General features: G+C 46.1%; 2 protein-coding genes across 8 annotated transcripts in view; both read right to left on the reverse strand.

The window, feature by feature from the left end:
• LOC139546479 (putative nuclease HARBI1) overlaps nucleotides 1–26,838 on the reverse strand; it is a 406,641-nt gene that overhangs the window by 257,044 nt on the left and 122,759 nt on the right. The window lies entirely within an intron of this gene.
• The window catches only part of LOC139546476 (immunoglobulin superfamily member 3-like), a 227,468-nt gene that overhangs the window by 188,722 nt on the left and 11,908 nt on the right, over nucleotides 1–26,838 (reverse strand). For both annotated transcript variants that reach the window (XM_071354881.1, XM_071354882.1), the window contains exon 2: nucleotides 3,711–4,088. In XM_071354881.1, the coding sequence (XP_071210982.1) occupies nucleotides 3,711–4,088 (378 nt within the window). The remainder of the gene's footprint in view (nucleotides 1–3,710; nucleotides 4,089–26,838) is intronic.

Here is a 26,838-nt window from a genome sequence, read left to right on the forward strand (position 1 = left end):
TGTATGGTCTGTGCCTGTGAGAGCACCGTAATGATCCACTCTATGGAGGAGTACAGTAGATGTATGTATGGTCTGTGTCTGTGAGAGCACCGTAATGATCCACTCTATGGAGGAGTACAGTAGATGTATGTATGGTCTGTGTCTGTGAGAGCACCGTAATGATCCACTCTATGGAGGAGTACAGTAGATGTATGTATGGTCTGTGTCTGTGAGAGCACCGTAATGATCCACTCTATGGAGGAGTACAGTAGATGTATGAGTGGGCTGTGTTTAGACAGGCAGCCAAATTCTGACCAATCAGCTCTGAAAAATATCTGATGTGATTGTTCAAAACTCCTGTTGTTGGAAAAAAAGATCAGATTTGGGCTGCCTGTGTGAACGCAGCCAGAGTGACTAAGACTACCGTGGTCTTGAATGTGACTGAGTGTTTTTGAGCCACATGGCTGAGTAGGAGAAGAGCAGTCTGCTGTTTGTCCCTGTTCTCACACAAGTGCCTTGGACACACTCACACACAGGCTGGTGCGTGGGACATGCATGGGAACACACACACACACACAGTAGGACCAATGTTCCCTCAATTTTTTTATTATTATCACTAAGCAAATTTCTGGTCTGCTGAGGGCAAACTGGAAAGTTGTGAAAATTCTGTGCAACTTCCGGCGTGTGTTTACGGAGCTACCCTCCGCCTATTGGCTACTTAGCTTATTCAAGCCTTTCTCAAAATACTGCCCCTTTAAGACAAAAACAAGCTCTTTACCCAACTCGCTTTTCAAAGATTTTGTGCTCTCATAGGAAGCAATCACTCCCCTATTGCTGACTACAAAATGATCTAGACTGGGCTAACTCACTAACTACAAAAGGATATGAACACATGTACAAACGTCGCAACATGTATCTCTGGCTTTGATCTCAAAACAAGCAGATCTCCTCACAACCGCTGATGCTGTAAAAACAGTCCAGTTCAAAGTGAATGGCACCCAGGTCTGTGTAGAGTTCGTGCTGTCAATGCAATAGAATCCTACTCCTATTCCTTCTCTTGAGTGGTTAGTTTTGCATACTAAGTCTTGCGTAGTTCGTTTTGTTTCAGTATGTTGCATTGAAAGTGGCCTATATTACGTTGGTTCGATCACAATTCCCACAGTAAAGGGAAACGTTGATTGTGTAAAGAGGGAAAACTATAGAAATTACAGTGAAGTTCAATCCCATGCTTCTCTGCGCGCGCTGCTGTTTCTTCTGTGTGGCAGTCCCGTGGAGCTGCGTGCACTCGCTCAGCTTAGAGGGAACATTGGGTAGGACCATTCCATGCTGTTGGATTTTTATCACGGGCTAATGTGTAGGATACACACAATCTGGCGCATGGAACAAACACGGAAGCACATGCGCACGCACACACAGACACGCACACACTCACACTGGTGTATGGAACAAACACACAGACAGGCTGGTACGTCCACACTCCGAAAGTCAAAAAAGGTACTAATATTTTGAATTTATTTCCAGGTATTTTATTTCCAGGTATTTTCAGTTGGTGCTGTGATGAGTTGATTAGAAATCTGGCGCCAGTTTGTTCAGTTAGCCCACGCCACACAGTCACATGTAGACTCATGTCTCATTAGAAAAGGTGTGACAGACACACAGTGTGGTATCATCTTTCTGAACAATCAGCCACACACACGGCCCAGGTGATATATTCTACTGCACTGTCACGGCCGTCGTTGAAGGAAGACCAAGGTGCAGCGTTGTGAGCGTACATTTTCTCTTTTATTCGAAATGACGCCGACAAAACAATAAACAATACAAAACAAACCGTGAAGCTCATAGGCTATGTGCCCTAAACAAAGTCAACTTCCCACAAAGACAGGTGGGAAAAAAGGGACCTAAGTATGGTTCCCAATCAGAGACAACGATAGACAGGGATACCTAAGTATGGTTCCCAATCAGAGACAACGATAGACAGGGATACCTAAGTATGGTTCCCAATCAGAGACAACGATAGACAGCTGTCCCTGATTGAGAACCATACCCGGCCAAAACATAGAAATAGAAAATCATAGAAACACAAAACATAGAATGCCCACCCCAACTCACGCCCTGACCAAACCAAAATAGAGACATAAAAAGGATCTCTAAGGTCAGGGCATGACATGCACACACAATAGACACACCTCACTCAAACAACGATGATCAAGTATCGGACAGGCCAGGTGCGCTGCAGAAAACCTTCCCCGGGGGACAGAGAGGATACATTGCTCTACTTGCATAAATCAGTCTTACAGAGCCAATTGTGACAGAGAGGATACTGATCACTGTGTGTCACCGTCCTTTACTTAGCAACCACACTGATTACTCAGTTTTCCTACTATCAACTTAAATCCCCCACTTATCCCTCCCACCCTCACTCTCTCCAATACTTCCTCCTATTCTCTGATTAGATACCCAACTTCCCTCCTGTCCTGTGACATCACTGGTGAGATACACACTTCCTGCTTCGAGACGAGAATGTTCTTCGGTCCCAAACAGAGAACTGATAGAGAGAGAGAGGGTGAGAGAAAAAGAGAGAAAACAAAGGAGTTTGAGAGAGAGTGAAAGAGGGGGAGGCAGTGGGTGGAAGACGGTATTGCGTATCCGGACGCGTGCAGCTGCTGAGAGACAGGGATGAGGGGAGGGAGGGAAGAGAACCCTGTAACGTCCCCCTGACCATGGGGAACTGGGCTAAGATTATAGACACAGAGAGGGGCTCATATAACACCCCCCCCCCCCGACAGACACACACTCTATAAATACAGTATGCTATCAGCAGCACCATTTTGCAGTGCTTTACGCCTGAGCCTTGCCCCACATTTAAAGCATACCGTGCATACTGCTGCAAGGCCACCAATATGCTATACTTAGTACAGGGGCCTTTACGCTGCTGCCCCACCCAACACATATTCAGAGGGAAATGATAAAAAATACTGATAAATATAATTCTGGGTCTATTAAGCAATGTACACCCGGCTAACAGTGACAAACTAAAATCAGCTATAATGGCACAACGACTACACTTCATTAGCCTATCAACTCTCACACTGGCATACTGTATGACTATTAACATAACTGGGGTAACTCCCATGAGCGCCTGACGTGACCTCTGACCCCTTTCTCAGTGCAAGGTCACCAGCATCAGAGATGAAGACATGACGGGAACCAGACTCCGACCTGGGAGCGGAATTCTCAACCATACCAGCTGTGTGTGTGTGTGTGTGTGTGTGTGTGTGTGTGTGTGTGTGTGTGTGTGTGTGTGTGTGTGTGTGTGTGTGTGTGTGTGTGTGTGTGTGTGTGTGTGTGTGTGTGTGTGTGTGTGTGTGTGTGTGTGTGTGTGTGTGTGTGTGGAACAGAGGAACAGATGCTGGTGACAGACACACACACACAGAGTGTGTTAATAAAACAGCTCACAGAGGAAGGTGATGTGGGGGGTGAGAGTGGGGCGAGGCACGACTTTCCCTGACCAAAGACAGGTGGCACTCTGTGTGACACTGAGCACTTTCCGACTCGCTGATCCAGCCAGCCACACTCTCAATGACTAGGCCTACCCCATCTAAAACCTGATTACAGGGGAACAATGACAAAAAACGCAGTGGAACTGGTGTCGAGGTCCAGAGTTGAGTTTGAGGGCTCTAGGGGACAGTGTGCCATTTAGAACACAGGCTTGTGATGTAACATGGACTCACCGGTAAGGTTGGTGCGGGCGCTGTAGGAGCCGAGGTACTGTCCGTCTGTGTTGGGGGTGTAACACTCAAACAGCCCCTGGTCTCTGGCCTGGACCTTGGTGATGTGGAGCAGGGCTGAGTCCCTGGTCAGCCTCTCTACCCAGATCTCCTTACTGTTGACCCTCTGGGCATAGACGGCGTACGCATAGTTGGACTGGGCCGTGCTCACAATGCGGATCTCGCGGTCGGGCACCGAGGTCAGGTACATGGACCACTCAAAGTCCTGCTCCACGCCCTCCTTGTAACCAGTCACGTTGCACCAGATGGTCACGTGACTGCCCTCCGTCCGTACCAGTGGTCCGCTCTGAACGGTCACTACCCTCTGGGCCACGCTCACGCCTGATAGGGGGGCGAGGGGGAGACAGAAGGAGAGGGGGAGACAGGAGGAGAGGGGGAGACAGAAAGAACATTAGTTACAAAACTACTGTTAAAACATTTTGCATCCTGGGAACTCTCTGTATCACATTACTGCTGCCCTGGTCCTGTATAACTGATGCTCACATTACTGCTGCCCTGGTCCTGTATCACTGATGCTCACATTACTGCTGCCCTGGTCCTGTATAACTGATGCTCACATTACTACTGCCCTGGTCCTGTATCACTGATACTCACATTACTGCTGCCCTGGTCCTGTATAATTGATGCTCACATTACTGCTGCCCTGGTCCTGTATCACTGATATTCACATTACTGCTGCCCTGGTCCTGTATCACTGACACTCACATTACTGCTGCCCTGGTCCTGTATCACTGATGCTCACATTACTACTGCCCTGGTCCTGGATCACTGATACTCACATTACTGCTGCCCTGGTCCTGTATCACTGATGCTCACATTACTACTGTCCTGGTCCTGTATCACTGATGCTCACATTACTGCTGCCCTGGTCCTGTATCACTGATGCTCACATTACTACTGCCCTGGTCCTGTATCACTGATGCTCACATTACTACTGCCCTGGTCCTGTATAACTGATGCTCACATTACTACTGCCCTGGTCCTGTATAACTGATGATCACATTACTGCTGCCCTGGTCCTGTATCACTGATGCTGACATTACTGCTGCCCTGGTCCTGTATCACTGATATTCACATTACTGCTGCCCTGGTCCTGTATCACTGATGCTCACATTACTGCTGCCCTGGTCCTGTATCACTGATGCTCACATTACTGCTGCCCTGGTCCTGTATCACTGATGCTCACATTACTGCTGCCCTGGTCTTGTATCACTGATGCTCACATTACTGCTGCCCTGGTCCTGTATAACTGATGCTCACATTACTGCTGCCCTGGTCCTGTATCACTGATGCTCACATTACTGCTGCCCTGGTCCTGTATAACTGATGCTCACATTACTGCTGCCCTGGTCCTGTATCACTGATGCTCACATTACTGCTGCCCTGGTCTTGTATCACTGATGCTCACATTACTGCTGCCCTGGTCCTGTATAACTGATGCTCACATTACTGCTGCCCTGGTCCTGTATCATTGATGCTCACATTACTGCTGCCCTGGTCCTGTATCACTGATGCTCAGATTACTGCTGCCCTGGTCCTGTATCATTGATGCTCACATTACTGCTGCCCTGGTCCTGTATCACTGATGCTCACATTACTACTGCCCTGGTCCTGTATCACTGATGCTCACATTACTACTGCCCTGGTCCTGTATCATTGATGCTCACATTACTGCTGCCCTGGTCCTGTATCACTGATGCTCACATTACTACTGCCCTGGTCCTGTATCACTGATGCTCACATTACACATTACTGCTGCCCTGATCCTGTATCACTGATGCTCACATTACTGCTGCCCTGGTCCTGTATCACTGATGCTCACATTACTGCTGCCCTGGTCCTGTATAACTGATACTTACATTACTGCTGCCCTGGTCCTGTATCACTGATTCTCACATTACTGCTGCCCTGGTCCTGTATCACTGATGCTCACATTACTGCTGCCCTGGTCCTGTATAACTGATCATGATTAGGCTGCTACTACTCATACTGTTTGAGCACCAAACTATTATTCACCTTCCCCACCCGTCCCTCCGTTCTGTCAGGCTCTCCCTCTCTCTCCATCTCCTCGTCGCTCCCTCTCGTCACTCTCTACCTCTCTCCCCATACACCCTCCAGCCTCGCTCCCTCTCGTCACTCTCTACCTCTCTCCTCATACACCCTCCAGCCTCGCTCCCTCTCGTCACTCTCTACCTCTCTCCTCATACACCCTCCAGCCTCGCTCCCTCTCGTCACTCTCTACCTCTCTCCTCATACACCCTCCAGCCTCGCTCCCTCTCGTCACTCTCTACCTCTCTCCTCATACACCCTCCAGCCTCGCTCCCTCTCGTCACTCTCTACCTCTCTCCTCATACACCCTCTAGCCTCGCTCCCTCTCGTCACTCTCTACCTCTCTCCTCATATACCCTCCAGCCTCGCTCCCTCTCATCACTCTCCTCATACACCCTCCAGCCTCGCTCCCTCTCGTCACTCTCTACCTCTCTCCTCATATACCCTCCAGCCTCGCTCCCTCTCATCACTCTCCTCATACACCCTCCAGCCTCGCTCCCTGTCGTCACTCTCTACCTCTCTCCTCATATACCCTCTAGCCTCGCTCCCTCTCATCACTCTCCTCATATACCCTCCAGCCTCGCTCCCTCTCGTCACTCTCTACCTCTCTCCTCATATACCCTCTAGCCTCGCTCCCTCTCATCACTCTCCTCATATACCCTCTAGCCTCGCTCCCTCTCATCACTCTCCTCATACACCCTCTAGCCTCGCTCCCTCTCGTCACTCTCTACCTCTCTCCTCATATACCCTCCAGCCTCGCTCCCTCTCGTCACTCTCTACCTCTCTCCTCATACACCCTCCAGCCTCGCTCCCTCTCGTCACTCTCCTCATACACCCTCTAGCCTCGCTCCCTCTCATCACTCTCCTCATACACCCTCTAGCCTCGCTCCCTCTCGTCACTCTCTACCTCTCTCCTCATATACCCTCTAGCCTCGCTCCCTCTCGTCACTCTCTACCCTTCCTCATACACCCTCTAGCCTCGCACCCTCTCGTCACTCTCTATCTCTCTCCTCATACACCCTCTAGCCTCGCTCCCTCTCGTCACTCTCTACCCTTCCTCGTACACCCTCCAGCCTCGCACCCTCTCGTCACTCTCTACCTCTCCTCATACACTCTCCAGCCTCACTCCCTCTCGTCACTCTCTACCTCTCCTCTCATACACCCTCCAGCCTCGCTCCCCCTTCTCCATTCTTTCTCACTCCCTCCAGTCTCTCTTCCCTGTTTCTCTCTCTCTCGGATTCCTGTCTCTCCTCTGTGCCTCGCGGTTCTCTGCGTCTTTTCAGGCAGGGTTTAAGCGGCTCTATGATACTTCAAAGCAGCCCGGCGCTCTGCAGGCTGTTTTGAGAGGCTGACAATGACATACCAAAACCTCCAGACTTCTAACTGATCACTCTATCCCTCCATCCCTCCAACCTAATCCCTCTGTACCCACTATCTGGCTGCCTCTTCACCTCTGGCTGTACTGTGTTTATCACTCGCTGCCCCTGGAACTGCTAGCGTTCATCTACAAGCCCTATATAGCTGTGTCTCTACCCCTCTGACAGCTCTCTGTCTGTCTGTCTGTCTGTCTGTCTGTCTGTCTGTCTGTCTGTCTGTCTGTCTGTCTGTCTGTCTGTCTGTCTGTCTGTCTGTCTGTCTGTCTGTCTGTCTGTCTGTCTGTCTGTCTGTCTGTCTGTCTGTCTGTCTGTCTGTCTGTCTGTCTGTCTGTCTGTCTGTCTGTCTGTCTGTCTGTCTGTCTGTCTGTCTGTTCGTTCTCTGGTCAGGCGAAGGCAGGTAGTCACACATTCTTTCAGGCAATGACACTAAAAAGCTTTGAAACATCAACTAACATGCGCACACACATGCACTAAAAGAGGAAGCTGTAAAGAGGATTATTTTGGTGGAGGGGGGGTTATACACTAATCCAATCATTTGTGGCTGGTGTCTTATCCACAGTGAAAGCATCATCTCACAGAACTGTACTGTTAACACTCACACACCACCGACTTACTCCAACCCTCACAGGATAATCTCACACACACACACACACACACACACACACACACACACACACACACACACACACACACACACACACACACACACACACACACACACACACACACACACACACACACACACACACACACATACACACACACACACACACACACACAAAGTTGACACATCCATTCCCCACCATAAACACACACACACGTTACGGCTGATCATATTTGAAGCCACATATCTTTTGTCATCCTGCTGGCATCAGTGGAGCCATAAGATGGTCCCACTACCTCTCCTCTCTCTCCTCCCTCAAGTCAAATTTGTCACGTTTCCTAAACAACAGGTGTAGACTAACAGTGAAATATTTACTTATGAGCCCTTCTCTACAATGCAGAGCGAAAAATATGTGTTTTTCAATATGAATAAATACACAATGCGTAACAATAACTTGGCTCTATACACAGGGTAGCTGTACATCGATCCCTGGCCATCATTCCTCACTATGCCCAGGTGGATCTATTTCTGTCACAGAATGGACCATACCACGGGGTAATGATCACAACACAATCCCAGTCCCGCCTCAACTCCTCCACCAAACACTTTTAGGGGTAAGAAGAACTAGAAGAAATGTGGGGTAAACTGGAGGCAGTGTGAAAAAGGAATATATTATTATAGAACATAGATAAATAAATAAATCAATGGGCTCAGCCTCAATCAGTGTCCTCAATCTCTCAACAGGGAGCCTCCGTCTCATCTGAAAGATCTGGAATCCTGTGAACATTCTCAGACAGAGAGAGGGGGAGGGAGAGAGGGATGGGTGGATGGATGATAGAAAGAGGGGGATGAAGAGAAGGAGAGAGAGCAAAGAGAGGCCGAAGCAGTCTCCAGGGTGCTACATGATGGAGGCACACTGAAACATGATACATTTACTTCACCGTGAGCTGGGGGTGTGCATGTGTATGTCTCACACTAGACTTGGGTTAAACCTTCTCCAAAATCAATCTGCCTCCCTCTCCCTATGGATCTCCTCAACATCATGCCCCTTTAACACCCATTAACGCCGAGAAAGAGAGTGTGAGAGAAGGAAAGAGGGAGGGAGAGCGAAAGGGTGATTTTCATTTGAAAGAAATGGACCATGTCAGCCATCAATTCATTTCAGAGGACTGCAGAAGAAAGTCCTATTTCTCTCCATATTAAATTTATATGGCCTTGGGTCCATATTAAGACTGCTCTTACATTACATCTATCCTTTCACCAGCACTACTCTGTGAGAAGCTGTGATGGAGACGGACAGGCAGGCAGAGACAGGGACAGACAGAGACTCTCTCCGAGTCAGTATGGCACACTCACACACACACACACACACACACACACACACACACACAGTAGAGAAGTGAGCGTAAAGCCAGGTGTACACAACTTTCTAAATCCTAACATCGCTGAGCCTCGCACATTACAGTTTTTTACGATTGCTTACACACTAAAATTTAACTTTTCCCACAATTAGCAAAACCTTACACTCAAGGAGCAAAACACAAGGCTAGATTTGCACAACTGTAAGCACAATGTCAGCTTCACACTATTTGCAAAACATTACACACAGTGATTTGCAAAACACTAAACACACTTGTATACATCAGACACAGAAGTATATCATGATGTCACTTCCTTGCAATTCCAAAGCACTGACTGTCAAATTACCACACCTATGCGCCAATCTGTTAAACCCAGCCATCAGGTGCACAAACACATGATTGCTAAATTGTAGACACACCAATCAGGTTTAAGCACTATAAAAATGCAGCAAGTAGGTTCACCTGCTTTCAACCAAAATGGAAGGAGTCAGAAGAAGAGTGAGGGTGAGAGGAGGAGAACACAGAGGAGGAGAAGGAGGTAGAGGAAGAGGCAGAGGTCGAAGAAGAGGCAGAGGTCGAGGAAGACCTGAAGCAGGAGGAGAACGTGCACAAAGAAGAAGAGGACCAAACTTATCAAATGACATTTGTGCAACACTAGTGGACCATGTTGTGAACCACGGATTGACGCTGAGGGAGGCTGGACTGAGAGTTCAGCCAAATCTTAGCAGATATACAGTGGCATCTGTCATAAGGACTTTTCGACAGGAAAACAGGTAAAAGAAGATCTGTCTACAGTTACAGTAATCAGCTGCATATTGTATGCACCATATCAGCACTTGTGATACCCCTTCCTGTGACATTGTACAGTAAGTTACATGTATTATCCTCTACATAGGATTGAGGGTCGGGAACGACAAGGAGGAAGGGGGCCCATATTCACGCAAGAACAAGAGAGAGCGATAATAAACATGGTTTTGGCCAATAATGTTATCAGGCTCAGAACTACAAGCCAACATTATCGGTGACCATGCCATTTTCAATAATGTCCATCAGGTCTCTCAGTCAACACTGGCACGCATCCTGAAAAACCATCAGGTTCAAATGAAACAACTTTATCGAGTGCCTTTTGAGCGGAATTCAGAGAGGGTCAAACGGCTGTGGCATGAGTATGTGGAGGTTTGTATTGTTCACTTTAGCACTGTGATGTTGCATACTGCACACATGACTTCTTTACATTGACTGTATACTAGACCTATCCTGAACTACACAATCTTGTCTTTCACTGTATTTCAGGGAGTTTTGCAGATGGATGCTGAGGAAATCCTACATGAATTCATATATATTGATGAGGCAGGGTTCAACCTCACAAAAGCAAGAAGGAGAGGCAGAAATATCATTGGCCACAGGGCTATAATCAATGTCCCAGGGCAACGTGGGGGTAACATCACCCTTTGCACTGCCATTTCACAGCATGGGGTTGTCCTCCGTCATGCCAAAATGGGCCCTTACAACACACCTCACATTCTCGCATTTTTGGACCGATTGCACCACATCGTCACAGCAGGTAATGAAATGCACCAGATGCAATACACGGTCATCTGGGACAATGTGTCATTCCACTGCTCTGCTTTGGTCCAGAACTGGTTTCAACACCATCCACAGTTGATAGTACTATACCTTCCACCATACTCTCCGTGTCACGTTCCTGACCTGTTTTCTGTTAGTTTTGTATGTGTTTGTTGGTCAGGACGTGAGTTTGGGTGGGCAGTCTATGTTTTGTGTTTCTATGTTGGTTAATGGGTACCTGATATGGTTCTCAATTAGAGGCAGGTGGTTTTCATCTCCTCTGATTGAGAATCATATTAAGGTAGGTAGTTTCACAGTGTTTGTTTGTGGGTGGTTGTCTCCTGTGTCTGTGTCTAGGTTTGCACCATACGGGACTGTTTCGTTCGTTCGTCGTTTTGTTTGTAGTAAGTACTTGTTCGTTCGTTCTTCGTGTTTCATGTAAGTTCGTGGTCCAAGTCTGTCTACATTCGGTTTGTTATTTTGTTTAGTTGTCAAGTATAGTTCGTCTTGTCTTGTTCAATAAATGCATTATGTCTTATTCCAACGCTGCATTTTGGTTCAATCCATGCTCCTCCTCTTCGGATGAAGAGGAGGAGGAACGCCGTTACACTCCGTTTCTAAACCCTATCGAAGAGTTTCTCTGCATGGCGGTGGAAGGTTTACAATCTCCAGCCCCAGGTACCCCTCATTCAGGCCATGGAGGACGCCTGTGACCAAGTCGACGCCGCAGCTGTGCAAGGATGGATTCGACATTCAAGACGGTTCTTTCCGCGTTGTCTTGCTAATGACGATATTGCTGGTGATGTTGATGAAATTCTCTGGCCAGATCCAGCTAGGCGACGAGATAATGTATAGTATGTTTACTGTAGTATTTTCTGTACAATATTGTCAGTTTTTTTCAGATTATTTTTTATGTTTGTTGTTGTTGTTATTTACTGTAATTGTAACCTGTACTGGATACAGTATTTTAAGTTTGTCTGTTTGCTGAGCTAACAGTGTTATGCACACTACTGTAGTAGCATGAAAACTGGGACATGTTTTGTTGTGATTCTCCATGTTGACATGTTGACTGATTTGGGTATATGGAGAGAAATAAATGATATTTTCCTCAGTCTGCAGCATTGGTGTAGTGTTTGTATAGTTGCACGTTCTCTGTACTTCATTTACAGTACTCTAATCACTGACAATTAGACTTGCTAAAAGTGTTTTAGGTTAGCAATAGCAGTGTGTAACTGGTTCAAAAAGAATGAAGTCATATGAAATGTGTGTGTTTCGTATGGTAACAAAATATTATTTTTATGAAGTCGTGTATAGTTTTGACAAGTGTTCCATTTTGCAAATGATCTGAAGTGTTGTGCTAATTTGGTGTAGTGTTTTGACAAACCGGGCCCTGTTTTCAAAATTGAAAAAAACTAAACCACTGTCTTTCCTGTAGTTTGTTGTCGTGCCAACGTAGTGGTGGTGCCACACTAAATGATGTGGCACAGACATTTTGAATTGAATAACATTGCTTGTGAACTTCAGAGCTCGAACAATTTGACACTTTGCCTTTGGTTAAAGGCAAGTACAAACACATACTAGTAGTAGTCATGGCTCCTGCTGGAGAGTCTACATTCTGGGTGATGTGAAACATCTCACTGCATTCTTCTCTGGCGAGCTCTCATTGGCTATTGCTGATCACCGTTCTCAAAACTTGTTGCACATCTCACACTACAAGAACATTGCAGATTTAGTGCCGATGAAATTTAAAAAAATTGAGCATCTTGGGACGTCGAGACTGCTCAAAGATGAGATTGAGTCTTAAAATGAGTGTTGGTGACGGCCGCAAGCTCCAAGTAGGAAATGACATGAGGATTTGTCGCTGATCTCAAAAACTTGTCTGGGACAGCTAAAATCGGGGCCAAAATCGTGTAGTGTACACCCGGCTTAAGAGGGAGTAGGAGCTGAGATCTCAACCTAGCCTTTACATGACTCATAATTTATCATCCACATCCGAGTGGTAATAATCATGTCTATCAGGGTCTGGAAGTAATGTGCTGGGTCCACCTGCCAAGTTGGCCTGGGAATGTTCCCTACCTGCCAAAGAAACTCACACAGGTGTGATAGAGACAGCTAAAAGCTTTGGGCAAAATGTATGTAAATACACACGTATGAATAAATGATACCCCTTTTAAAAAACCAACCACACAACTTTACCCTTATCAAAACCCTTAAAATCCTAGCCTAACTGACATCTGTTCCCAAAGATTGGGAAGAGAGAGATAGGCCATAGGTATGGCAAAGCTGTAAATGGGCATTATGTGGGTTTATGAGGAAGCCAAACGATCACAATCCAACTGAGATATCACAGTCGCAGAGTTTCTGAACCAAGAGGCGCAGCATCGTGAGACTTCTGGAAAGCTAGCGAAGCAGACACGGCAGACCAGACCAGGGTTTGGAGTTTGAGAAGTCAATGGGAGAAGTAAAACAAATATTCCTCAAAATCTACTTGCAGAACCAAGATTGGAGCAAATGTCACTTCCTATCGAGTGGCTCCCAAAACTCCCATGAAGTTCTGCGACCCAAGTTGCTACTGACTGGCCTAGTTAAATAAAGGTTACATTTACAAATAAATGAATGGGGATCCTAATAAAAGAAATTCAAAATAAAAGAAATACTTCATAGTATTTTGCGTGTGTGTGACTGTGCAGCAGTGCTTGATGTTCTTTGTACCCTCTGGCTGCTGTCTCTGTTCTTGCTCAGAGGTTGGACCTCAGCCACAATACAACTGGTTATCAAAACTCATCCTCTGAGCCTTTCTCTCCCTCTCTTTCTCTCATCTATCCTTCCTTTCTTTTTCTTGCCCCCCTTTTCTCTATACCCTTGTCTTTCCCCCATGTCCTCTCTGTGCACCATGTTGAGATAAGGTAATAGCAGACATGATGATCTGGTCGCTCTCTCTCTCAGCCTGGCCTTGTTGGTGGCTGCAGTGCCTATTTTTTGAACCGAGAGAAGCCGGAGGGGGCGGGAGGGAGGGACTGGGGATTGCTCAAGGGACTGAAATTACTGAGCTGAAACACAAAGGCCCTTTCCCCTTCAGTCTATCTCCCTCCATTTGTCTCTCTTTCTGCCTGTGTATGTCTTCTTTCTCGCTGTTTATTTCCTCCCCTCTCTGTTTCCCCTCTCCATTAGCTCAGGAACAGGCTGTAATGGTTTGGGGTGAGGGTTAGTAGTCAGTCAACACAGTGCTCTGCCGGCTTTAACTGGCCTGTGATGTTGGGTAAATAACACATAGTGTGCTGCTGGACTGCCCCACACTGAGGCTCAATCGCAATACCCCCGCCCCATCCCTCCCCCTCATTTTCAAGTGCCCCTCGGTGGGGCAGTGTCCCTCAAACTGAGCAACTATTGGTAGGGAGAGAACCCTTTATTTTTATTTTTATATTTAACCTTTATTTAACTAGACAAGCCAGTTAAGAATAAATTATTATTTACAATGACAGCCTACCGGGGAACAGTGGGTTAACTGCCTTGTTCAGGAGCAGAATGACAGATTTTTACCTCAGCTCAGGGATTCAATCCAGCAACCTTTCGGTTACTGGCCCAATGCTCAAACCACTTACCTTAGCTGACCCCAATGGCGACAGATGTTCTTTCTGGGGTACGACGCAACATAAAACACATTACAGACAAGACTACAATTTACATACATTTAAAAACATTGACATGTAGTGCGCATGTGTGTGTGTTTCTGTGTGCGTGCATCTAACAGTTACACACACAATGCCTTCAGAAAGTATTCATACCCATTGGCATTTTGTTGGGTTACAACCTGAAATCAAAAATTGATTCTCACCCATCTATACAAAATACCCCATAATGACAACGTGAAAACATGTTTAGAAATTTTAGCAATTTATTGAAAATGATATACAGAAATCTAGTTTACACTGAACAAAAATATAAACGCAACATGCAACAATTTGAGTTACAGTTCATATAAGGAAATCAGTCAATTGAAATGAATTCATTAGGCCCTAATCTATGGATTTCACATTACTGGGGATACAGATATGCATCTGTTGGTCACAGATACCTTTAAAAAAAGGTAGAAGCATGGATCAGAAAACCAGTCAGTATTTGGTATGACCACCATTTGCCTCATGCAGCACGACACAACTCCTTCGCAAATAGTTGATCAGGCTGCTGATTGTAGATAGTTAACCAATAGCTACTCGGACTAACTAAATCAAATCAAATCAAATTGTATTTGTCACATAGACATGGTTAGCAGTTGTTAATGTGAATGTAGCGAAATGATTGTGCTTCTAGTTCCGACAATGCAGTAATACCAACGAGTAGTCTAACCTAACAATTCCACAACTACTACCTTATACACACTAGTGTAAAGGGATAAAGAATATGTACATAAAGATATATGAATGAGTGATGGTACAGAATGGCATAGGCAAGATGCAGTAGATGGTATTGAGTACAGTATATACATATGAGATGAGTAATGTAAGGTATGTAAACATTATATTAAGTGGCATTGTTTAATTATATGTTTAATTATATTAAGTGGCTAGTGATACATGTTTTACATAAATGTTTCCATTATTAAAGCGGCTGGAGTTGAGTCAGTATGTTGGCAGCAGCCACTCAATGTTAGTGGTGGCTGTTTAACAGTCTGATGGCCTTGAGATAGAAGCTGTGTTTCAGTCTCTCGGTCCCAGCTTTGATGCACCTGTACTGACCTCGCCTTCTGGATGATAGCGGGGTGAACAGGCAGTGGCTTGGGTGGTTGTTGTCCTTGATGATCTTTTTGGCCTTCCTGTGACATCGGGTGGTGTAGGTGTCCTGGATAGTAGGTAGTTTGCCCCCGGTGATGCGTTGTGCAGACCTCACTACCCTCTGGAGAGCCTTACGGTTGTGGGCGGAGCAGTTGCTGTACCAGGCGGTGAAACAGCCCGACAGGATGCTCTCGATTGTGCATCTGTAAAAGTTTGTGAGTGCTTTTGGTGACAAGACGAATTTCTTCAGCCTCCTGGAGGTTGAAGAGGCGCTGCTGCACCTTCTTCACCACGCTGTCTGTGTGGGTGGACCAATTCAGTTTGTCCGTGATGTGCACGTCGAGGAACTTAAAACTTACTACCCTCTCCACTACTGTCCCGTCGATGTGGATAGGGGGATGCTCCCTCTGCTGTTTCCTGAAGTCTACGATCATCTCCTTTGTTTTGTTGACGTTGAGTGTGAGGTTATTTTCCTGACACCACACTCCAATGGCCCTCACCTCCTCCCTGTAGGCCGTCTCGTCGTTGTTGGTAATCAAGCCTACCACTGTAGTGTCGTCTGCAAACTTGATGATTGAGTTGGAGGCGAGCATGGCCACGCAGTCGTGGGTGAACAGGGAGTACAGGAGAGGGCTCAGAACGAACCCTTGTGGGGCCCCAGTGTTGAAGATCAGCGGGTTGGAGATGTTGTTACCTACCCTCACCACCTAGGGGTGGCACGTCAGGAAGTTCAGTACCCAGTTGCACAGGGCGGGGTCGAGACCCTGGGTCTCGAGCTTGATGACGAGTTTGGAGGGTACTATGGTGTTAAATGCTGAGCTGTAGTCGATGAACAGCATTCTCACATAGGTATTCCTCTTGTCCAGGTGGGTTAGGGCAGTGTGCAGTGGGATTGCGATTGCGTCGTCTGTGGACCTATTGGGGCGGTAAGCAAATTGTGGTCTACTGAAACATGTAAGTATTACAGACTGGGTCAGGGAGAAGTTGAAAATGTCAGTGAAGAAACTTGCCAGCTGGTCAGCGCATGCTCAGAGTAGGTGTCATGGTAATTCATCTTGCCCTGCGGCCATGTCAATGTTGACCTATTTAAAGGTCTTACTCACATCGGCTACGGAGAGTGTGATCACACAGTCGTCCGGAACAGCTCTCTCATGCATGGTTCAGTGTTGCTAGCCACGAAGCGAGCATAGAAGGTATTTAGCTTGTCTGGTAGCCTTGCGTCACTGGACAGCTCGCGGCTGGGTTTCCCTTTGTAATCCATGATAGTTTGCAAGCCCTGCCACATCTGACGAGCATCAGAGCCGGTGTTGTGGAATTTGATATTGGTCCTGTATTGACGCTTTGCCTGTTTGATGGTTCGTCGGAGGGCCTAGCAGGATTTCTTATAAGCGTCCGGATTAGTGTCACGCTCCTTGAAAGCGGCAGCTCTAGAAATACAATGCTCTTAGTTTTAGAGATGTTCAGGACCAGTTTTTTACTGGCCACCAATTTTCTGCCGAATGGTGTTGCAACAATGTATTTTGTGTGAAGAAAAACTTGTTGAACGCACCTTATAACTTTATTGAAGCAAAACACCACTGTTGACTTTCAATATAAAATGCTGGTGAAATGGTTTAAAACACAGATTTTAAAAAATCGTCTGTGTTTGGAAAATGCAGATTTCTGAAAGCTAATGCGATGCCTGGTAAGTGTAAGCATTTGTCCATGCCTCTACCCATCCCATCCCAGAATGAATGAATAATTGAGAGAGATGGCGGGGAAGGATATGGTAATATATGTAGTGTTTATGACCAACTCACTCACCCATATAATAACACCTACTGTAGCCCACAGGCGGTGTCTCAAACACACACTTCTTTCTCTGCCCCCTGTCCTGTCCCGTCTGAAGCATCCCCCTCTGCCCCCCTTCCCCCAGTCCATTCATTCCATATATCCACCTGCTCCCCTGCCCTACCCTACAACACCATGACAAAGAGATGGACTTAAAACGCTCCCTTTAACTCACAAACACACATACAGAACATCTACAAAAACAATTAAAGATTCAAACACATCTGCACAGTTTTGCTATCCAGGAACACACACACCCTCATCACACGTGTATGTACAAACTCCAGACAGCTGCTAAAGTTAATGTAAAACTATAAATCCCATCTCAATCTTTTATAATTATACAAACCCACACGTTTAGCTGTAGATGTAAGTGTGTGTGTTAGAGAGTGATTGACAGCTTGCTCTCTATCTCTCCCTGTGTTTGTGCATTAATCCACAGATTGGAAAGGAATCCAATTAACTATTAATTACGCTTTTCAAACAGACTTCTCTACTATTGTTCGTCATTCCAGCATTCAGGATGAAAAGTGAAGCAAAACCACACACACACACACACAAACCCAGTCTCACAGTCACACACACACACACACACACACACACACACACACACACACACACACACACACACACACACACACACACACACACACACACACACACACACACACACACACACACACACACACACACACACACACACACACACACACTGTTTTCCTCTTGAGTTCCAGGGAGAATCAGATCAGATCCCTCCATCCCTGTGGGTTAGTTTAGCTCAGGCCTATACTGACTATCTTCTTTTGTTTTCATCTGAAAACAGCAATGGCTGCCATAGGCGTGTGTGTAAGAGTGGGGCTAACACTGGTGGGAGGTGTGTGGGATGGTATGTGTGTGTCAGCGTCTGTGGATGTGCAGCAGGGGAGCTGTCTCCATAGTAACGCTGACGTCTCATGTGTATCCAACTGAGGCTGTGTTTGGGTGGAGAATCCAGCGAGGAAGAGAGAGGAGTCTGGGTATGTAAACCCAGAGCATTGTGGGTGGATCTGGAGGAGTGGAATCTGGGCTACCCTGTTATCTAACAGAGCCCTGAGTAGGAGTTGCACATTTCTACTATTAGCTTGCCCCCCTATAAATCCTAACCTTACCCATCAGAGGCAACCTGATCTTGGATCTGTATCTAGGGGACAACGTCATCCAACATACCTATCTAAACCAGGGAGGAGAGAAGGGAGGTCTTCAAAGAAGATGGTAGCTTATCGTGGTCTTTAAAGTACAGCGGGGGATGGGAGATCAGGGAGCTATTTATGCAAACCAGCCAAATCCATCAACATACTAGTTAAGACGTCCGCATGCTTCCCAGCTGAAACAGTTTGGAAAAGTTTGTGCATATGTAACCCACAGCCTCGATTCGGTCTTATGTAATGGTGTTTTTTACAACGGATAAGAGTAGAGACTCCGAGCTACAAAATGGTATATCACACACACTGCAGTTGAGGAACAATGAGAAAGTAATTATGCTTTGAAAGTTGATAAACTTGTAACCCCACTTTTGAGAAAATGGCCCTTTAATGTTTTGGTACACCTACTGGAGAGCTCTTCTTTGTTTACACCCATTCAGCATCGTTCACACCCTCTTATTTTTTTATTTTATTTATTTTACCGTTATTTTACCAGGTAAGTTGACTGAGAACACGTTCTCATTTGCAGCAACGACCTGGGGAATAGTTACAGGGGAGAGGAGGGGGATGAATGAGCCAATTGTAAACTGGGGATTATTAGGTGACCGTGATGGTTGAGGGCCAGATTGGGAATTTAGCCAGGACACCGGGGTTAACACCCCTACTCTTACGATAAGTGCCATGGGATCTTTAATGACCTCAGAGAGTCAGGACACCCGTTTAACGTCCCATCCGAAAGACGGCACCCTACACAGAGCAGTGTCCCCAATCACTGCCCTGGGGCATTGGGATCTTTGTTTAGACCAGAGGAAAGAGTGCCTCCTACTGGCCCTCCAACACCACTTCCAGCAGCACCTGGTCTCCCATCCAGGGACTGACCAGGACCAACCCTGCTTAGCTTCAGAAGCAAGCCAGCAGTGGTATGCAGGGTGGTATGCTGCTGGCAAGCCTTAGCCCCTACCATCTCTTTAAGGATTCACATGTGAGGCCATGTGCTAAACAGAGTAAGTTAGGTAGTGTAGTAAACAACCAAATATTTCAAGACTAAGAGGTGAAAGTAGTAGCCTACAATGAAGAAAAAAACCAGGTACAAATACACTTCATCTAGTCCTTGGCCTGTATCCTAATCTGACTTTGAAAGTGTCCAGATAAAAATATTTTAGAAATATTTTATAATTATTACATGATGCTTACCCAGACACTTGTCTAAATTGATGGTTCATGTGAAATAAATGCTACAACCAAGCCCCAGCCACATCTAGCTAATTGTATGGGTCACTATTGTCTAGACATGTACACATATTCATGAAATACAATAGATGGCCATAATCACCCCCGACACACATGGCTAACTTGATGGGTCATGTAATCATTCTCTTGTGAAGTGACTCTTTTGTTTAGACATATAGCTAGCTAGCTAAACAATGAAACATAATCCTAACCAATAGCTACAGTACAAACGGATTGTCATAGCTACCCACTATGCATGAAATGCTGGAGTATGAATCTGCAGGTAGCTAAAGCTAACCAACTATGTTCATTAGGCTATAACTAGCAATGCAAATGGATTTCTGAGATGCGAACAATATTACTACACAGATCGCGTACACGTAATGTTAGCTAGCGAGCCAGAAAGCTAACATTCGCTAGCTAACAGTACACTTTAACATGCAATGAAAACAAAACAAAAACATTTTAAATTAATATCTGGACACAGAGAGAACAGACAGAAGAATTCGCGATTAAGAGGGATAGAGAGCAGTTGCTTCACAAGGTATCTCTCTATCTGGTATTCAGTAGTCATAAAAGTATGCCTCATTTACTTTGAAGAACTACTAAAATAGTGATTTTGTGAAACAGCATAGGCAGCAGCTCTATAGAGATGAGATGACTTGAAATTAAAAAGTCATTAAATAAACAAATGTAAAGCACAACTGAAATATTGTATTAAAGTAATGTTAATAAATTATGTTTACTAAGTTATAAGCAATAATGGGCAGTCACTACCATCATGGGACTTTTAATAATTGTTTTATTCTGCATTCAATCAACCCGTTCAATTAACCCACATAATGCATAATAATCGAAACCAAAATCGAAAACCGTGATTATTTTATAATAATCGAAACGAAACAACCTCAAAAAGCACTTATCGCTCAGCACAAAACTCTGGTGGTCAGCTCTAAGGTCAAAGAGTTCATGACCTCCATTATGAGGTGCTGCTATACAGAGTTCACCACTACAGAAACAAACAAAGCACAGTACAGAGTTTCTCCATCCAGAGAAAAAAACCAGATGCTGCAGACAAGCACCTGATTCATTTAAGCAGGACGTCCCTAAGGAGTTTAAAAATAACACAGCAGGCTATTTTCCAACTTGTCTTAACGCGTCCGGGGAATGAATGCTAAATTGTGTGAAGAGAGCAGCACCAGTGTTTTTGCTCAGTGTAACAGCAGATCGCAGTGCTCTTGTAAAACGGATTGTTAAAACTGTCAATTAAACTATATGAGGCTATAAACATGCAGGAAAACTTACATCCGGAGGCTGCCTTTCTTGTCGCCGGAGATTTTAATTCCGTGTCATTAAGACATGTGATGCCCAACTTCCATCAGCACGTCTCCGTTTCCACTAGGGAAAGTGGAAGTCCTAGACCACTGTTACTCTACCCAGCAGCAAGCATACAAGGCCCTCCCTCGTCCAACATTCGGCAAATCTGATCATGACCATACTCCTGCTTCCTGTTTACAATCAGAAGCTCAAAACAGGATGTACCCGTGACTAGCTCCATTGAGAAATGGTTATGCTACTAGACTGCTTTGCTAGCACTGAACGGAATATGTTCCGCCGATAACGTCGACAAGCTAACCCCCTCCGTCACCGGCTTCATAAGGAAATGCATCCGCGACATTGTCCCAACAGGGAAGGTTCGCCGCTTTGCCAATAAAAAGACATGGATTAACACAGAGGTTTTCGCAAAGCTTATGGACAGGGCTAACACACACAGCGCTTTCGCAGACAACCCTGAGGCTACGGCTGAGGACAGGAACAATTACAAGAAGTCCCACTACGACCTCCGCAGAGTCATCAAACGAGCAAAAGGACAATATAGGAATAAGGTGGAATCATATTACACAGGCTCTGACGCCAGCTGCAAGTAGCTGGGGCTACAGTCCATTACGAATTACAAAAGGAAGACCAAGCCGTGATCTGCCCAACGATTCCCCTCTTCCAGACGAACTCAATGTATTTCATGCTTCGACAATAACTCCGTACCGTGCGTGAGTGCATCCACTGCCCAGAGGACTGGGTGATTTCACTCTCCGAGGCTGATGTGAGTAAGGTCTTTAATCAGGTCAATACACGCAAGGCTGCAGGGCCGGACGGTATTGTAGGGAGTGTTATCAGAGCATGCACAGAATAGATGGCAGCCATATTCCTGGTAATTTTCAACCTCTCCTTGTTCCAGTCTGTAATCCCCATGTCTTAAAATGACTACCATCATTCCTGTTTACATGAACTCTACGGATTCATGACACAATGACTACCGTCCTGTAGCACTCACATCTGTAATCATGAAATGCTTTGAAAGGCTGGCTATGGCACACATCCACTCAATCATCCCAGACCCACTCCAATTTGCATACCGCCCCAACAGATCCATAGACGACACAATCTCAATTGCACTCCACACTGCCCTCACCCACCTAGATATGAATTACTCTGTGAGAATGGTGTTCATTGACTACAGCTCTGAGTTCAACACCATTGTCCACTCCAAGCTCACCACCGAGCTAGGGACCCTGGGACTGAACACCTCCTTCTGTAACTGGATCCTGGACTTCCTCACGGGCCGACCCCAGGTCGTGAGAGTAGGCAATGTCACTTCTGCCATGCTGGCCCTCAACATGGGGGCTCAACAGGGGTGTGTGCTTAGTTCCCTCCTGTACTCCCTGTTCTGCCACAGCTGCGTGGCCACGCACGACTCCAACCCCATCCTCAAGTTTGCTGACAATACGATGGTGGTAGGCTTGATCATGGCGACGTTGAGACAGCCTACAGAGAGGAGGTCAGTGACCTGGCAGTGTGGTGCCGGAACAACCACCTCTCCCTCAACTTCGGTAAGACCAAGGAGCTGATCGTGGACTCCGGGAAACGGGGAGGGGGGGAGCGAGCACGCCCACATCATTGGGACTGCAGTGGACCGGGTCGAGAGCTAAAAGTTCCTCGGTGCCAAATCACTAAGGATTTAAAATGGTCCACTCATACGTGCACAGTCGTGAAGAAGGCACGACAGTGCCTCTTCACCCCTAGGGAGATTGAAAAGGTTTGGCATGGGCCCTCAAATCCTCAAAAAGTTCTACAGCTGCACCATTGAGAGCATCTTGACTGGCTGCATCACTATATGGCAACAGCACCGCCCTCAATCGCAAGGTGCTACAGAGGGTGATAAGGACAGCCCATTACATAACTGGGGCCAAGCTCCCTGCCATCCAGTACCCCTAGATCAGGCAGTGTGAAAGAAAGGCCTGTAAAATTGTTAAAGACTCCAGCCACCAAAGCCATAGACCGTTCTCTCTGCTTCCGCACGCAAGCGGTACCGATGCATCAAATCCGACACCAACAGGCTCTTGAACAGCTTCTATCCCCAAACCATAAGACTGCTAAATAGCTAACAGAATGGCTACATGGACTATCTGAGTTGACCCTTGTATTTTGTTTTTACACTTGTCTCTATGCACACTCACAGGATTCTACAAACTTACACACACAGACATTCCAACATATACACACATTTATAATGACTCTACACACACGCACACATACAATCATCATATACGCTGTTGCTACTCTGTTTATCATATATCCTGATGCCTTACCCCTATACATACAGTTCCTTCGGGAAAGTATTCAGATGCATTTACTTTTTCCACATTTTGTTACGTTACTGCCTTGTTCTAAAATGGATTCAATAAATAAAACTCCTCAATCTACACACAATACCCCATAACAGGTTAAGACATTTTTGCAAATGTATTAAAAACAAAAAACACAAAAACCTTGTTTACATAAGTATTCAGACCCTTTGCTATGAGACTCAAAGTTGAGCTCAGGTGCTTCCGGTTTCCAGTGATCATCCTTGAGATGTTTCTACAACTTGATCGGAGTCCACCTGTGGTAAATTCAATTGATTGGACATGATTTGGAAAGATACACACCTATCTATATAAGGTCCCACAGTTGACAGTGCATGTCAGAGCAAAAACTATGCCGTGAGATCCAAGGCCCAGACAGGATTGTGTCGAGGTACGGATCTGGGGAAGGGTACCAAAACAATTCTGCAGCATTAAAGGTCCCCAAGAACACAGTGGCTTCAATTGTTTTTAAATTGAAGAAGTTTGGAACCAGCAAGACTCTTCCTAGAGCTGGCCGCCCGGCCAAACTGAGCAATTGGGGGAGAAGGGCCTTGTTCAGGGAGGTGATGGTCACTCTGACAGAGCTCCAGAGTTCCTCTGTGGAGATGGGAGAACCTTGCAGAAGGACAACCATCTGTGCAGCACTCCACCAAACAGGCATTTATGGTATAGTGGCCAGACGGAAGCCACTCCTCAGTAAAAGGCACATGACAGCCCGCTTTGAGTTTGCCAAAAGGCATCTAAAGACTCTCAGACCATGAGAAACATGATTCTCTTGTCTGATAAAACCAAGATTGAACTCTTTGGCCTGAATGCCAATCATCACGTCTGGAGGAAACCTGGCACCATCCCTACGGTGAAGCATGGTGGTGGTAGCATCATGCTGTGGGGATGTTTTTAAGCGGCAGGGACTGGTAGACTAGTCAGGATCGAGGTGAAGATGAACGGAGCAAAGTACAGAGAGATCCTTGATGAAAATCTGCTCCAGAGCGCTCAGGACCTCAGACTGGGGCGAAGGTTCAACTTCCAACAGGGCAACAACCTTAAGTACACAGGTCTCTGAATGTGCTTGACTGGCCCAGCCAGAGCCCGGACTTGAACCTGATCTAACATCTCTGGAGATACCTGAAAATAGCTGTGCAGCAACGCTCCCCATTCAACCTGATAGAGCTTGTGAGGATCTGCAGAGAAGAATGGGAGAAACTCCCCAAATACAGGTGTGCCAAGCTTGTAGGGTCATACCTAAGAAGACTCAAGGCTGTAATAGCTGCCAAAGATGTTTCAACAAAGTACTTACGTAAATGTGATATTTCTGTTTTTTATTTTTTATAAATGAGCCAAAATGTATAAAAAGTCAAGGGGTCTGAATAGTTTCCAAAGGCACTCCAGTATCTCAGCACATTGTAAATATGGTATTGGACCTGACCCCGTATATAGCTTCTTATTTTCTTGTGTTCTTCTTATATTTCTCGTTTGTTTTTGTTCTACCTTGTTGTTTTTTGTGCTACATTGATATTGATTATTGCATTGTTGGGTTTGGAGCTTGCAAGAGATATTTCACTGTACTTGTGCACATGACAATAAACTGTCCAGTCAGAGGAGTGTGTGTCAGGGTGGAAGTTAACAGTAAGGTAGGGACATTCCGCTGCTAACTCTGCATTTCATGATCCCATTAAGCCCTGAGGGCAGCTGTAACATGACCTCTGCTCTGGCTGCGTGCACGAGCACAAGCACATACACAACAAATGTATGGAATCCAAGATGGCGTAGCAGTCGGACGTGTGTTTGTATTGTCCTGTCGCGTGTAAATAGTAAATAGTAAATAGTCTTCGTATTTTTCGTATACATTTCGTATATATTTTAATTTCACTTTCCATCTAGGAACTGAATATACATTCCTACATTCCGCCTCACCCAATGTGGTACGGACCTGCTATTTTTTTTATACTTTAGAACCGTAACCCCAATCAGAAGCTAGCCAGATAACTAGCTACTAGCTAGTAGTCAGTTAGCCACTGCTGCGGTCTTCACCCTCAACTCGGACACAGCCAGCTTCAATACCGGGCCAATACCTGCCAGTCTGCAAGCGCGATATCAACCCAGAGCATATAGGACTGCTTTTTCTCTACCACATCACCGGATTCCTGACGCAAGCTCTGGACAATTACACCGTATCATCACAGCTAGCTAGCTGCAACCGAGTGGCTACTACTGGCTAACACCTCTGTCCCGAAGCAAGCACCAGTTAGCCTTGAGCTAGCCTCGAGCTAGGCCCATCTGCCGGCTAGCTGAAGAGGTCTACCAGCGAATTCTTGGGCTACAATACCAGCTACAAGCTAATTTAGCCATTTTTTTTGCCGCTGCTAGTAGCTTTTACCTTCTGCACAGACACCAGCCCTGTTATTAGCCTGGATATTACTTACCAATTTACCAGCATCGGACTGTCTCTCGACAACAACGCCGGATTCCTGCCGTAATCCCTGAGCCACTGCTTCTGATCCTCACAGCTAGCTTGCGGCTAGCGCAGCTAGCGCCACTGCCACGAAGCTAGCACCAGTTAGCAAACACAATTCTACAATTCACAACCTCTCTTTCGCCATCGCCATCTGGCTTGGATTCTCTGTCGACACGACCACGTCTGAGCAGACCCCCTCCGTCTGAGCAGACCACCCCCCGGGCTACTAACTTTAAACGCCGCGTGCTAGCTTAGTGGAGGCCTCCCTGCTCCATCTACGGCTGCCCCCTGGACACTATGATCACTTGGCTACATAGCTGATGCATGCTTGACTGTCCATTAATTCACGGTACTCCATTCTGTTTATTTGTGTTTTATCTGTCGGCTCTGTGCTTTAACTCAGGATCTGTGTGTAGTTAATCCGACCCTCTCTGCCTAGTCGTCGCCATTTTTACCTGTTGTTGCTGTGTTAGACTAGCACCCTGTTATTGCTGCTGTTATCTTACCTGTTGTTTTAGCTAGCTCTCCCAATCAAGACCTGCAATCACTTTATGCCTTATTGTATGTCTCTCTCAAATATCAATATGCCTTGCATACTGTTGTTCAGGCTAGTTTTCATTATCATTGTTTTGGTTTGCAATGGACCCTGTAGTTCCACTCTCCGTACCTCTGATACCCCCTTTGTCCCACCCCCCACACATGCGGTGACCTCACCCATTGAGACCAGCATGTCCAGAGATACAACCTCTCTTATCATCACCCAGTGCCTGGGCTTGCCTCCGCTGTACCCGCGCCCCTCCATACCCCTGTCTGCACATTATGCCCAGAATCTATTCTACCACGCCCATAAATCTGCTCCTTTTATTCTTTGTCCCCAACGCTCTAGGCGACCAGTTTTGATAGCCTTTAGCCGCACCCTCATCCTACTACTCCTCTGTTCCTCGGGTGATGTGGAGGTAAACCC

Source organism: Salvelinus alpinus, chromosome 20, assembly GCF_045679555.1.
Source record: "Salvelinus alpinus chromosome 20, SLU_Salpinus.1, whole genome shotgun sequence".
Classification (NCBI taxonomy): Eukaryota; Metazoa; Chordata; class Actinopteri; order Salmoniformes; family Salmonidae; genus Salvelinus; species Salvelinus alpinus.